The sequence below is a fragment of the Meriones unguiculatus genome, chromosome 15 (assembly GCF_030254825.1).
Source record: "Meriones unguiculatus strain TT.TT164.6M chromosome 15, Bangor_MerUng_6.1, whole genome shotgun sequence".
Classification (NCBI taxonomy): Eukaryota; Metazoa; Chordata; class Mammalia; order Rodentia; family Muridae; genus Meriones; species Meriones unguiculatus.
The window spans coordinates 55,345,149-55,360,870 of NC_083362.1; the positions used below are offsets into that span (position 1 = coordinate 55,345,149).

The following is a 15,722-nucleotide window of genomic DNA, read 5'->3' on the forward strand; positions in this document are numbered from 1 at the left end:
TTTCCATACGTATTATGTTTTATCACCATTACTGGGAATATAAAAAACCATAAAGGAGTTAATGAGAAATAATGCACATTAGAATACACTGCTTTACATGGCAAGCAAGATTCCCTAATAAACTTTAAAATGCATTATGATTGAATTACCAGGTATTAAGTATCCTTTGCATGTAGAAATTTCTTGGTTATTCTTTGTCTCAAATCATCTTATACTGATGCATAAAAGGATGTGACATATGCACTTACATGGGTTTTTGCAAACCACAGGACAATCTTTAGAGTCATACAATGTATAATATAAGAAAATATTAAAAATTATATGAAAGTATTTTAAAGTTAAAAACTTCTATGAAGAAACTTAGCAAATGAAGGTAACATGAACAGTGTTAATTAAAATCTAGTGAACCCACTTTACATATTTTCACATATAATCTATATAATGGTTTAAGTAAATAGAAAGTTGACAAGCACCAATGGTATGAAAGCAATACTGAAAGTAATATGTATTTATTTGAACTTTTTATTTTTAGTTTAGACAATGTCTCCTAGTTAACCCCATAGTGGTCTCAAACCCATAATTCTCATTCATCAGGCTCTGGATTGCTGACTTATTGGCATATATCATCATTTCCAGTTACAAGACTGACATTGTAATACTAATTCTAACTTCTAAGAATGTTACTATCCTGGCAATAAGCATGTAACAGTTAAGCAGTATATTTTGAGATTGAAGAAAGTTGAGAATATCTTGATTAAAATGCTATTTTTCAGAAGGATCCAGATTTTTGCACACTACGCTATTCTGAATATGTTCTACTTGATGCTTGCTGCATTCACCCCTCTGCGTGAGCTCTCTTTTTGCTTCAGGGTTCTATGATAATATTTCTTTGACCGACTGTTGGAACTTGTTTGCCTCCTAATCTATTCGCCCTGTTATCTGCCCAAGTCTAGAAGCCTGAAAAATTACTATAGCACACTTTGAATATAGCTAAGATAAGCAATATAGTAAGTATTCAAGGACACAATTATACGAGGTTCATACTTGCAAATATTGTGAATTTGGAGAGTAATAGAAACACTATTGAAACGTTAATTAAGGGATGACTGTGTAGCATGTTTATTCATGGTGGTGAACTTAACTGTGGAAACAGGCTAACCTCAAACCGTCTAGGTATTATAGCTCAGTAATATAAAGCAGCACAAAGCAAAAGAATATAATTTAAAATGTAAAGATTAAAGTATCTAATGAAAAATAGTGAAGTAACGAAGAAAAACTAATCGTAAAGAAGGTGTTGACTTTAAAAGAAGTAGATATCTACTCCATTATTTTGATGTGAAACTCAGAGCTAAAAGAAAATAAAACAAAAATTTTAAATTACCCTATGAAACCAAATCCCAATCCTACCTAAAGAGTAGCTAATATTAACTTCTCATTTCTTCCTAAATATGAATACTTCACATGTTTCCAATTTTAACACCTGCTCATGGGTACTTAGGCACGTAATACTATCTATTATATGGAATCATTTACTGTGCAAGTATGCTCAGTGGCATGACTTATTCTACAAGACAAGAGACATGCTTCTGGCAGAGCACAGAATAAAGTTTACAATAAGTAAATTAGGCTGAGTCTGAATTAGGCATTATTTTTCTATTAAATTCTTATAATGTAAAATAATATTCAGGCAAAAATTATAAGATAGGAAAATGTCACAAACTAAAAAATGATGATAGTTTATTTTAACACAGCCAGTTATTTGGTGACAATTTGTTTCACCATGATACAGAACAAAGTATCCTCAGCTGAAGTAGTTAAAAGGCATTTTCACAAACCCCCAAGAGGCTGAAGAACACTGACTGTTGTTTTACTTTTTTAATAGACAATCATCTAATGGTTACTCTCGTATTGTGGTATTCCCATGGCTTTTGATAGTCTAGGTGCAGTGAGTGACAAAGATGTTGAAGTAAAAGATTATTCTTCCTTCTCCCTGGTTCTAAGCTGCCTCTGGCCTCAATAATCTAGACAGGCAACAAAGTGACGGACTAGTCCTGATGTGCACCTTACACTGTTTTTCTCAGTGGCAGTGATTTTTCCAGGTAGCTTCTACAGAAAACAAAGTTTCTATTCACCGTTACACAGTGATGTTCTTTCATTCCTCTGGGAAGACTGCCATTAACTTTCTAGCGCAGGTAAGACAAAACTCACTTTGAATAATGAAATGAAAGTGGAAACCTTACAAGATGGAGAAGGAGAACATCTCCAGTCTCTTCTTCCCTTGCTTCCTCTATAAAATGCTTCATGTAGAAGTGGAGATGAGAGCCACAGATTTAGAACCTAGGACGTTGCCTCCCCAATAGCCGCAGATCTCATAGTCTCTGTCCTTGTAATTGTCCTCATAGCCTCCACCAGCTTAGCATCCTTATCTTCTGAGTTGCAACATTGTACCTTCCTGTGGACCAGCCACCCCAGCCGGGCCTTTCCTTTGATGAGGCAGTAGGGGACCACCATCTTTCAACACAGGGCAGGGTCCTAAATCTGTGGCTCCCATTGCCAAGCTGCAAAAGGCAAAGGCTAAAGAACTCACCACTAAACTGGGTTAAATGGACACTCCTAAGTTTTCTGGACATAAATATAATTACAAAATTGAAAAAAAAAAGTGACTATGCTACGAATTCAGAGCCTGTGGACTTTAATAGGGAGATGGCTGCTTTTGAATATTTCAATGACTTTCAGAGTACCCTACATTGAAATAATTAAATATTTTTTCTGAAATAAAATACTAGGATATAATTATTATATAAGCACCACTTTGATGAACCATATTAACAGCTACTTTACATTTTTTATTTAATTTTATTTATATATTTATTTATTACAATTTATTCACTTTCTATCTCAGCTGCAGCCCCCTCCTTTATCTCTTACAGTCCCTCCCCACCTTCTCATTTGCTCCTCCCCTAGTCCACTGTTAGGGGAGGTCCTCTTCCTCTTCTATCTGACCTTAGACTACCAGGTCTCATCAAGGCTGGCTGCATCATCTTCCTCTGTGGCCTCACAAGGCTGCATGCCCCCCTTCCCCCAGGAGGAGGTGATCAAAAAGCTGGACACTGAATTCATGTCAGAGATAAGCCCTGTACCCCTTACTAGGGAATTTTGTAAAAAAACAAAACAAAACAAAAAACAAAACAAAAGAAAAACATTTAAAGCTCAGTTTCTCCATGTAGTTCCTTTTCTATTGCTGGCACTTCTGTCTATACATTTCTCTCTTACAACTTTGATTCTTATAGTTATTTTTCTTTCCACAGTTCTTATCATACCTCTCTCATTGGATCTACTCCGGGATGTGAAAGTAGGGAAGAAGGATCAATTATAAATACACATCTAATATGTAAATTATGCAAACAAGACCAAGTGTATGCACACCAGCATATCCAAACAAACACCTTCCTTTATTTCCAGCCTACTTATCTGAGGATAGCAAGAATTTCCATCATATCTGTATAGGATAACACTGTCCCATTTAACACACAGCTGCTATGTTCTTAGCAAGTATTTTACTTACACAACACTGAAGACACTGCTGTTTGGAAGAAAAAAAATCTAAAATGATAGGAATCATAAAACATAGAATCATAACTTCCACAATTGAGTTGAGCTTCATGTCTCACTGGCTTGTAAAATCATTATGGTTAAATTTATTCATATTTTAGATGAGAAATATCATAGTATTACTCAGATTTAACAAATGGTAAATGTTGCTAGTTATAAAATTGATGATGTGAGACAAACACATACCTATCTGTTTCCCTCCTCCATACCTTTCCTCCCCTTTATTCCTTCCTTTTCTTCCTTATCCCTGTAACTTTCTACCCATTTGACTTACTGCCTTTCTATTCTACTCCTTCCCTTCCTCCTCTTCTTCTCCTTCTTTTTAGTCTTCTTTCAAGACATGTTTTCTTCCTGTAATCCTGGCTGCCTGGACCTCCCTCTGTAGACCAGGATGGATTTGAACTCACAAAGATCTGTCTGCCCCTTCCTGAGTGCTAGGATTAGAGGTGAGTGAAACCATCACCTGGCTACTTACTGCCTTCTTTATTCTCTTGACTTATCAAGTTTCTATTTTAATGCTATAGAGTGATGTTAATCATCTGCTATGTACAATCTACTATGATGGAATAAAAATATGTTTATTATGTCTATTTTTCATATCAAATAAATATTAAAAATCAAGAGTGCTGATTACATAGGACTGGGACTCTGAGTCTCATGCATGTTCAGGGACTGTCAGCGCCGCCTTAAATTAATTTTCATAAAAATGTTTAAATTTTTAAAAATAATTCTGCTTGAGTTTGAACCCCAGACCTCCAGATTTAAAGTCTGGTACTTAACCAACTGAGCCACCTGCAACTCTAAGATTCTATCTCACACCATTTAGAATTGCTAAAATAAAAAAACTCAAATGACAACAAATGCTGGAGAGGATGTGGAGAAAGGGGAACCCTCCTTCATTGCTGATGGGAATGTAAACTTGAACAACCACTTTGGAAATCAGTCTGGCCCTTCCTCAGATAACAGAATAGTGCTACCTCAAGATCCAGCTATACCTCTCCTGAGCATATATCCAAAAGCTGCTCAACCATACAAAGTCACATGTTCAACTTATAATCATAGCACATTTATTCATAAGAATCAAAATATGGAACCAACTCAGATGTCCCTCATTCAAAGAATGGATACAGAAATTGTGGTACATTTATACTAAGGAATACTACTCAGCTATTAAAAACAAGGAAATTATAAGATTTGCAGGCAAATGGATGGAACTAGAAATGATCACCCTGAGTAAGTTAACCCAGAAGCACAAAGATACTCATGGTTTATACTCACTTATAAGTGGATATTAGCCACATAATATAGGATAAACACACTAAAATCTATACTCCTAAAGAAGTTAAACAACTGCAAATTTCATGATGTCCTTGTTTTTAATAGCTGAGAAGTAATCTATTGTGTATATGTACCACAATTTCTGTATTCATTCCTCCATTGAGGGACATCTAGTTTGGTTTGAGATTCTGGCTATTACAAATAAACCTGCTATGAAAATAGACGTCCAGTATCCAAGAGGGTTCCCCAATAACAGGACAAGGGACCATCTCTGACATGAACTCATGGGTTGGCTCTTGGATCACCTCCATCTGAGGGGGAGCAGTCTTACCAGTCCACAAAGGAAGACAAAGAAGCCAGTCCTGATGAGACCTGATAGAATATGCTCAGATGGAAGGGGAGGAAGACCTCTTCTATCATTGGACTGGGGGAGGGGCATAGGAGAAGAAGAGGGAAGGAGGGTGGGATTGGGAGGGGATAGGGAGGGGTCTAAAGCTGTGATATAAAGTGAACAACCTGTAATTAATAAAATAAATAAAAATAATTAAAATATATATAATAATAATAAAGGAAAAAATAGATCTCAACATAAAACCAGACACTAAATCTGTTAGAAGAAAAGATGGGGAAGAACCTTGAGCTTATTGGCACAGGAGACAACTTCCTGAACAGAACACAAATAGCACAGGCTCTAAGATCAACAATCAATAAATGGGACCTCATGAAACTGAAAAGCTTCTGTAAAGCAAAGTACACTGCCATCAGAACAAAATGACAGCTTACAGACTGGGAAAGGATCTTCACCAACCCTACATCTGACAGAGGGCTAATATCCAGAATACATAAAGAACTCAAGAAGTTAAAAAGCAACAAATCAAGTAAGCCAATTAAAAAGTGAGGTACAGTTCTACGCTCTTCCCCACTTTTTGCCTTAGTTGAGGAATGGATATAGAAATTGGGGTACACTTACACAATGGAATACTACTCAGTAATTAAAAACAAGGAAATCATGAAATTGTAGGCAAATGGTGGGATCTACAAAAGATCATCTTGAGTGAGGTATTCCTGAAGCAGAAAGACACACATGGTATATACTCACTTATAAGTGGAAATTAAAAATATAATATAGGATAATCATACTAAAATTCTGTACATTTAAAGGAGCTAAGCAAGAAGGAGGATGCTGGGTAAGATGCTCAATCCTCATTCAGAAAGGCAAATAGGATAGACATCGGAAGAGGGAGAAAACAGGGAACAGGACAGGAGCCCACCACAGACGGCCTCTGAAAGATTCTACTCAGCAGAGTATCAAAGTAGCTGCTGAGAATCATAGCCAAACTTTGGGCAGAGTGCAGGGAATCTTATGAAAGAAGGGAGAAATAGAAAGATCTGGAGGGGACAGGAGCTCCACAGGGGTCCTTTCAGGGACTGATATTCCAACAAAGGACCATTCATGGAGATAACCTAGAACCCCTGCACAGATGTAGCCCATTGTAGCTCAGTGTCCAAGTAGGTTCCCTAGTAATGGGAACATGGACTGTCTCTGACATGAACTCAGTGGCTGGCTCTTTGATCACCTCCCCCTGAGGTGAGAGCAGCCTTACCAGGCCACAGAGGAAGACAATGAAGCAGGTACTGATGAGACCTGATAGGCTAGGGTCAGATGGTAGGGGAGGAGGACCTCCCCTATTATGGACTGGGGAAGGGTCATGAGAGGAGATGAGGGACAGACGGTGGAATTGGGAGGAATTGAGGGACTGAGGGAGGGCAGGATTGGAGGGGATAAGGATAGGGGCTACAGCTGAGATACAAAGTGAATCAATTGTAATAAATAAAAATTTATATTAAAAAATAGTTGAGCAAATATCCTTGTTGAATGGTAGGGCATCTTTTGAGTATGTGCTCAGGAGTGGTATAGCTGGACCTTGAGGTAGTCCTATTCCTAATTTTTTGAGAAAGCACCAGATTGATTTCCAAAGTCGTTGTACAAATTTGTATTCCCACCAGCAATAGAGGACTGTTTCCCTTTCTCCACATCCTCTCCAGCATGTGCTGTCACTTGAGTTTCTGATCTGTAGTCATTCTGATGTGTGTATATGGAATCTCAGAATTGTTTTGATTTGCCTTTCCCTGATGACCTAGGACATTGAGCATTATTTTGTTTCTCTGCCATTCAATATTCCTCTGTTGAGAATACTCTGCTTAGATCTGTACCCCATTTTTTAATTGGATTGTTTGGTTTGTTGGTATCTAATTTCTTAAGTTCTTTATATAGTGCTATTCAGCTCTTACAAACATGGAAATCATGAAATTTTTAGGCAATTGGATAGAACTAGAAGAGATCATTGTGAGTGACATAACCCAGAAACAGAAAACAGGCACTCACTTATAAGCACATATTAATAATATAATATAGGATAGCAATACTAAAATCTACATACCTAAAGAATCTAGAAACTAAGAGGACTCTGGAGAGGAAGTTTAAGTCTCATTCAGAATGGCAAACAGGATAGACAGCAGAAGTGGTGGAAAAAGGGAAACAGAATGGGAGCCTATGATAGAGTGGTCCTCTGAAAGGCTCCACCCAACAGGGGATCTAAGCAGATGCTGAAACTCACAGCAAACTTTGGGCAGAGTGCAGGGAGTCTTACAGAAGAGGGGCATTGGGATAGAGGGACATGGAGGAGACAGGAGCCCCACAAGGAGATCAACAAAGCTAAAAAATCTGAGCCTAGGGTATCCTACAAAGAATAATGCTCCCACCAAGGTCCTTGCATAGAGAGGATCAAGACCCCTGCTCAGATGTAGCCAACAGGCAGCTCAGTCTCCGTGTGGGTTCCCGAGTAAGGAGAGCAGGCGCTGCCTCTATCATGAACTAGGTTGCTTACTCTTTGATCACTTGCCCATAATGATGCAGCCTTACCAGGCCACAGAGGAAGAGAATCCAGGCAGTCCTCATAAGACTTGCTCAGATGGCAGGAGAGGAGAGCACCCCCTTTAAGTGGACTATGGGAAGGGGATGGGGGAAGAGGACGGGAGGGTGGGATTCGGAGGAGTGGAGGGAGGGAGCTTCAGTCGGGATATATAATGAATAAGTTGTGAAAAAAATCAAAATCAAAATTAAGAAAGAAGCTAAACATCAAGGAGGACCCTAGGGAAGAGGCTTAATTCTCATTCAGAAGGGAAAACAGGATAGACACGGGGAGCAGTAGAAGAGAGGGGAAAAGGATAGGAGCCTACCATAGATGTACTCTAAAAGACTCCACCCAGCAGGGGATCAAGGCGGATGCAGAAACTCACTTTGGACACGGTGCATCCCTGCTTATTGAAGATGGGGGATTTAGAAGGACCTGGAGGAGACAGGAGTACCAGGAGGAGACCAACAAAGCCCCAAAATGCTGAGCTCAGGAGGGACTGCAGAGACTGATGCATCAACCAAGGACCCACACATAGAGAGGGCCTAGACCTCCTGCTCAGATGTAGCCCATAGACAGCTAGGTCTGCATGCGGGTGCCCTTATAAGGTGAAAAGAGACAGTCTCTGACATGAACTGGGCTGCCTGCCCGTTGATCACTTCTGACTGGTGGGGCTACGCAGCCAGCCCACAGAGGAAGAAGATCCAGGCAGTCCTGATGGGAACTAACATACTAGGGTCAGAGAGTAGGAGAGGAAGACTTTCCCTATCAGCGGGCTAGGGCAGAGGGATAGGGGAGGAAGAGAGAAGAAGGGTGGGACTGGGAAGAGATGAGGGAGGGGGCTACAACCAGGATACAAAGTGAATAAGTTGTAAAAAAATATACTGATAATATTAAGAAGAATAAGAAAAATTAAAAATAAAATTTCACAATTCCTTTGAAGAACAAATAACAAACCGTAAAAAACAGACACACGGAGAGAAATTAATAACCAGGTTATCCTTTACTATAAGTTTGTGTAGCAGAAGGCAGATGAGCAGAAGAAGCATGGTCACTTTTTCTAAGTCCTCAGAATGCATAGTGGGAGTGTAGCTCTGTTCATGGCAGTGAGCTGTTCACTTAGCAAGTTCATGTTTATTTCATCATTAGCAGAAGGGGAAAATACATAGGGGACAAGAGCAGAAAATATATGGGAAAATACATAGCACAAAACTCTCAAAATCATGCTCGATGTCTGTTAAGTCCTGACTATAAATGTGATGTTTAGACAGCATTATAATTCCTATTTTTGATAAGTAAATAACATGATCATTGAAAATTTGACATTAGAAAACTAGTATCATCAATCACATAAGAGAAATGAAGGGTGTATTTTGAAACCTTTTGCACGAAACTTCAAACTTTTCCATAAATGTACCTTGGTCTTTTGCCTGCATGTACACCATCTGAGGGTGTCAGATCCTCTGCAGCTAGAGTCAAAGACAGTTGTGAGTCATGCCACATAACTGTATTTCGATTTCTCAGAGGCCTGCCTTTTCATATTGAACCTTGATCTTGGTTCAATTTCTGGAAAGACTGAGTTTTCCACAGTCTTTAGAGAAAGTGCCAGAGTGGCTAATTGAGGCCTGATGAAAGTTTGGAAGGTTACTTTATTTATTTATTTTTTCTAAGTTAGTTAAATGCTGAATAAGCATACTCATAGAAAATGTGTGCTATAGAGTTTATATACAGTATTTTTTTTATAAAAGCAGGTTTAAGTTCTTACTTGTACCCAAATGTTGATCCCCAAATTACCCAAGAGATGATTCAGAAACAGACGAACTAAATATTTGTCTAAAGAATGTTTGCATGAATTTTAATGCAAACAACTGATCTCATTATTTCCAGAAACTCAATTGGTGGAATCCAGTGCCTGCAGTGGGGTGGTGTGTGTGGTGAGGAGGTGTTGTTTTGAGAATTAGAACCATTTTTCTCCTTAATATAATGCTGAATTAATTGTGGAAAAAGCTGCTCAGCCTTTAGTTTTTTCATGATAGATTCTACTCCTTGGATCTTCTATCTAACACAGCATTGATTATAGTGCTTTAGGTCTTAGTTTATGAGGCTCATCCTGTCCTTTTAATGGTATCCTCCATTCTACCATCATAGAGAGTAAATAACAGTGTTATAATTTTAACCACAACAGCATGAACTTTTACAATTGCATATTTTATTTTCTCATTTATCTGTGTTTTTTAACAGTATCTACAGAATATTACTTCCATTATTATCATTTAAGCTGATTACTTGTATGTTTTTTTTCAAAAGTGTGTCATTTCCCAAGACAACTCTATACTCTTGTTTTTCTTATTCAACTACAATATTTGCAGAATATATATTCATATGATAGCAAATTTCCTAATATTTCATCTCTCCTATTAAACTGTACATTTCTAGATTCAAATACTAAACATTTCCCCTTTGCTATCCTATAAATATCTGTTAAATGGACAGACTCAAAGCAATGACATAGCATTTATATACAATAAATAAATAAACCATCACACCCACTGACATCCTCAAGCTTACCGGTCCATGGCACGTGAGGAGTCCATCCTCCATCTTCTCACACTGGGAGTCGCACTCCACACAGATGGACCCATTTTCAAACTCTCGAAATTCCCTGTGAAAATATCAACTGCATGAGGAGGTGTAAGCAAACAAGCTATCAACTTAACAAATGAAGCAGCATCTGCTGAGAGGACTATTGGCAGAGTAAACTCCTGAGTTTGTTTCTTTAATGTGCCAGGAGCCACAACGCATTCTCCTATGCATTAAGGAGGAAGCTTTCCATTAAAAGGAAAGATATACAGCAGCCAGATGGTTCTCCTTGCCCTTGATTGGATTCAACAATTGTCTCATTCTGAAAAGCTCTCTCCTGTGAGAGGTATTCTAGCAGCACTTCCTGAAAATAGAAAATAATCTCTTTCGATGACACAGCAGAATTACTTTTACCTCTTTAAATAACACACTATCTGTTTGCTTCTATATAAAACATTATTCTTGGTTGAAGTTTTAATTTCTAAACCATTGTGGTTTTTAATTGCCAAGCTACATTAATGTGCTCCAATCTTGTCCTTCAAATCCCTAGACTATTAAATTTATTTTTGGTTAAACTTCAAAAAAGGCTTTGAGGAAATTTTAAAAGGAAGCTCTTAAAACATGTGCCTTAGAGATTTAGAAATATCTTTTTATGCTATATTTTATTTTTTAGACTCCTGATCTAATATCACAACATTCCTTTCAGTCCAAATATTTTTATTTATTTATTTATTTATTTATTTATTCATTCATTCATACCTGAATGGTTCAGTAAGGACAGGCACAACTGAGGCAACAGTGATGTTCACTGTTACAGTTTAAATTCATTTTGAAAAATTTCTACATGGTGTAAAATAAATAATTTAATTTAATGTCCATAGTCTAAAGCTTAATTATTATAATCTATATAATGTTTATGACTGTCTCTTTTATATCACTACATTTTATGCATTTTTATATATTGTAGGTTTAAAAAATAATTATACTGTTCCAACTCTAATATAAATATTTTACTTTGGTAATTGGGAACCAGCCATTCATACTATGTTAAATTACATTGTTTTCACTAAAACCCAAAATGAAACTAAGATAATTTAGTGTCATTAACACAGTTGGTCATTACCTAAATTTTTATATCTAATTTATTTATAATTTTCTGCAATTGTATCCTGAGCCATCTTTTGAAACCAATCTCAGCATGAATAGTGCGATTACACATTAATTAGGTGGTAAATTCTAAAATAATTCTTTTCTTGATGTTTTCCTTTGAACACATAAAGTCTTAATAAGCAGTGGAAGTCTAAAGGGTAAGATATATATTCTATTGGTTCAATTAATACCAAATCTGCATGAATTTTTGCAGGCAATTGGTGGGATCTAGAAAAATCATCCTGAGTGAGGTATCCCAGAAGCAGAAAGACACACATGGTATATACTCACTTATATATACCTATAAGATAGGATAAACATACTAAAATATGTACACCCAAAGAAGATAAATAAGAAAGAGGATCAGAGGTAAAATGATCAATACTCACCTAGAAAGACAAAGGGCATGGACATTGGAAATAGGAGAAAACAAGTAACAGGACAGTAGCCTACCACAGAAGGCACCTGAAAGACTCTACCTAGCAGTGTATCAAAGCAGATGCTGCAACCCATAACCTAGCCTTCTGCAGAATACAGAAAATCATATGAAGGAAGAAGGAATTAGTATAACTGAGAGGGAACAGGGAGCCCCACAAGGTCCAAATATATCTGAGCACAGGGGGCTTCTATGAGACTGTTTATCCAACCAAGGACCATGCATGGCTATAACCTACAACCCCTGCGCTCAGACATAGCCCATGTTAGCTCAGTATCCAAGTGGGTTCCCTAGCAAGGAGGACAGGAATTGTTTCTGACATGAACTCATGAGCTTCCCCTCCCCCCTGAGGGAGAAGCAGCCTTGCTAGGCCACAGATAAGGACATTGCAAACATCCTGAAGATACGTGATAAGCTAGGGCCAGAGGAAAGGAGAGGAGGACACCCCCTCTCAGTGGACTCGGAAGGAGGCAGAGAGGAGATGAGGGAGGGAGGGGAGGAATGAGAGGAAAAGAGGGAGTGGGCTACAGCTGGGATACAAGTGAATGTATAAAATTATTTAAAAATAAAAAAAATTAAAAAAAATAGAAAATTTAATACTAAATCTGGCACTGAGACCTATAGTTCAGCCCTATAACAAGAAATCTAGATATCTATTTTATTAATTTTTAAAATTAAGATGCAATTTATTGAGTTTCTTTAGGCATTTTCACACATATATGCCATTATGCTGTCCTCAAAGGCTAAAGAGTTAAGTTTGATTTCAAAATATAGAGCATGGGTAGGTTATTACCTGTATAGGCTAATTCCCATTTAGTCACATTATCAGTACTTTTACCATAAGATATTAATTTGTTTTAGATCAAACCCTTTATAAATTTTCTTGATTAAAATAAGAGTTGTAAAAGAAGCCTTCTTTTTATGCTTCATTAACACGAGTGATGTAAAGCACTTAACTGAAGAGGTCTTTAGAATAAAAGGTGAAAATGGCCCAAGGGAGAGTACTTAAAGTCTACAAAAAGTTACAAATAATGTATAATGAAATTTTATGAGAGTTTAGTAAGTAAGTTTATGAGCTACAGATAATTACTAGTTTTGGATAAAAGGCTTTGGCTGTTACAGGGTTATGGTGACAAACGAAGAGCATAAACTGTGTGCTACTAAAACATAGGCTGTGTTTTCGCTCGTCCTCTACCCAGCGTTCAGCTCTCCACACTCACATTTAGAGTAAGCACACATCTTAAGAGCAATACCTTTCCTTGCTAAATTCCATTCATAGGGCTCCGGACTTTCCGCCAGCTTTCATGAGAGAGGCTTCTGGTCTTGAAGAGTCACCGAGCCTTTGAATATCCCTGTATCCAACACCACTATTCTTATTTTCCATCTTCTAATGACTTAACTGTGTTTTTTTTTTTTTTTTTTTTAGATTTCTCTTCACTTGGAGGTGGTCTGATTAGTTACACTTTATGATACTGGTGTTAGCATAGTCCATCTTGAGATCCAGAGTTAATGCTGGAACATTGAGTCTCCAAAATTTAAATCTTAACACCAACACAATTATTTGAGAATTAAACACTTGACATTTAGTTTACTAACTTCTAAAAAGAAAAAAAATGTTTTATTGAGATGTAATTTTTTAAAGTAAGTGTACAATTGTCATCAAAGATCTTTGACTGGCACTCTAATGTTTTTGTACTGATCTCAATGATTCAGAATGTATGCTAGACAAGAAAAGCTTTGGGATTTTAATTTTTAAAAATTTAATTTTAAAAAATATAGAGGCTATTTAAGCTGTGGGCTGGCTTTCCCCAGGGTCAGATGATTGTTCAAGGTTCCTGAATAAACTGCATTGAAAAAAAAAACAAAAAAACAAAACAAAAAAAATTAATTTTAATTTAAAATTTTTAATTTTAAAAAAGAATAGTTTGGGGCAGAGTGTAGGGAATCTTATGGAAGAAGGGAGAGATAGAAAGACCAGGAAAGGACAGGAGCTCCATGAGGAGACCAAGAGAACCAAAAAAATCGGGGTCCAAGGGTCATTATAGAGACTGATACTCCAACCAAGGACAGTGCATAGCTCTGGGTCCAAGTGGGTACCTTAGCAATGGGAACAGGGACTGTCTCCTACATGAACTCACTGGCTGGCTCTTAGATCAACTCCCCCTGAAGGGGTGGGGCAGCCTTACCAGGCCACAGAGGAAGACAATGCAGTCAATCCTGATGAGACCTGATAGACTAGGGTCAGAGCAAAGGGGAGGAGGACCTCCCCTATCAGTGAACTTGAGGAGGGGCATGCTAAGAGATGAGGGAGAAAGGCTGGGATTGGGAGGGGTCAAGAGAGGGGGATACAGCTGGGATACAAAATGAATAAATTATAACAAATAAAAATAAATTTTAAGAAGTCCAAAAAAGTATAGTTTTCAAAATTGCAAAAGGTACTTTCAGTTGAGCTACATGAGAGAAACCCTGAAAAAAATGAAGGGCAAACATAATGCAAAAAAATGTGCTTTGATAAAGGGATTTTACAGACTATAAAACGCCACAATAGAGGGTAGTACTAGGTTTTCTTTCAGGCCATGTGATGGTTGCAGCACTACCAGGAATTAATATCAACAGGTTAAAACACTGCTTGGTAGTGAGAGAACCGGGCCTGACACCTGAAAGTCACCAGACACTAGGCCTTAAGTCACCAATTCCAGAAACAAGGTTATAAGATTCCCTACCCAAGGAACAGCCTGAGGATAACCACAAGAATGGGAAGGTATCTTATCTCAAGGTGGGTCATCTGTGCTGGACAGCCTACCCACCTTACGGTAGAACCTTTCCTGGCACAGAAAATACCTAACATTCCTGAAGTCTATAGATAGCCCACTCCTTGCTGAGGGTCAGCCAATCCTGTAACAGACTCTAAGGGGTAGGGCAGTGGTTCTCAGCCTGTGGGTCACTACCCTTTGGCAAACCTTCCTCAGTAAATATCTCCATTACAATTCATAACAGTGGCAAAATTACAGTTATGAAGTAGCAACAAAAATAATTTTATCTCAGGGACACTACAACATGAGGAAGTGTGTTAAAAGGTCTAAACCTTAGGAAGTATGAGTATCACTGTTTAGGGGGATGGAAGATTGTAACAACCTACCTCATAATGCAAGTTGAAAATTAGACAGTTTGGCTTACGTTTTAGTAAGATTTATCTACATTGGCAAACATCTTTAAAGTGTGCATACTAGTCAGTACCAGACTTAGGATTTCAAGCAAAGATTATTTTTTTCCTTAATACAACTTCCTATCTTTCTTTTTAACTTGCATAGCAGGTGCTCTTGAAAAATCTCCATAGTTTCGCATTCTAATTTCCTACTGCTTTTCTAAAGCTCAGGTTTTTGCTTTAATCAGCTCATAGCTCGAGAGGTAGAGGTGTCATGGTGGCTTCTTACCCGTCATAGAGGTTGCACGACTCTATGCAGATCTTCCCCCTGCTGAAACGCCGACATGAAAGGCATTGGTCTGGCCCGGGTCCCCAGCAGCCATCGCTTGAACACAGGTGGTTGCACACCATCCCTTCAGCAGCTGCAAGATAGACCAGAATCAACCGGAAATGAGACGAGGGATATGCTAAAAGGGACTTTACTGGGTATGAAATGCCACAGTTGAGGGGGGATAGAAGATTTTCTTGTAGGCGATGTGATGGTTAGAAATGACAGACAACATGAATCAGTGGATAGAGGAGCTTCTTGCCAAGTGGGGTGACCTCC

The 15,722-nt window shown here is 38.0% G+C and overlaps 1 protein-coding gene across 5 annotated transcripts in view; it reads right to left on the reverse strand.

The window, feature by feature from the left end:
- Erbb4 (erb-b2 receptor tyrosine kinase 4) overlaps nucleotides 1-15,722 on the reverse strand; it is a 1,096,075-nt gene that overhangs the window by 266,963 nt on the left and 813,390 nt on the right. For all 5 annotated transcript variants that reach the window (XM_060368567.1, XM_060368566.1, XM_060368564.1 and 2 more), the window contains exons 13-14: nucleotides 15,405-15,537; nucleotides 10,374-10,467 (exon numbers count right to left, since the gene is read on the reverse strand). In XM_060368567.1, coding sequence (XP_060224550.1) covers nucleotides 10,374-10,467; nucleotides 15,405-15,537 — 227 coding nt within the window. The remainder of the gene's footprint in view (nucleotides 1-10,373; nucleotides 10,468-15,404; nucleotides 15,538-15,722) is intronic.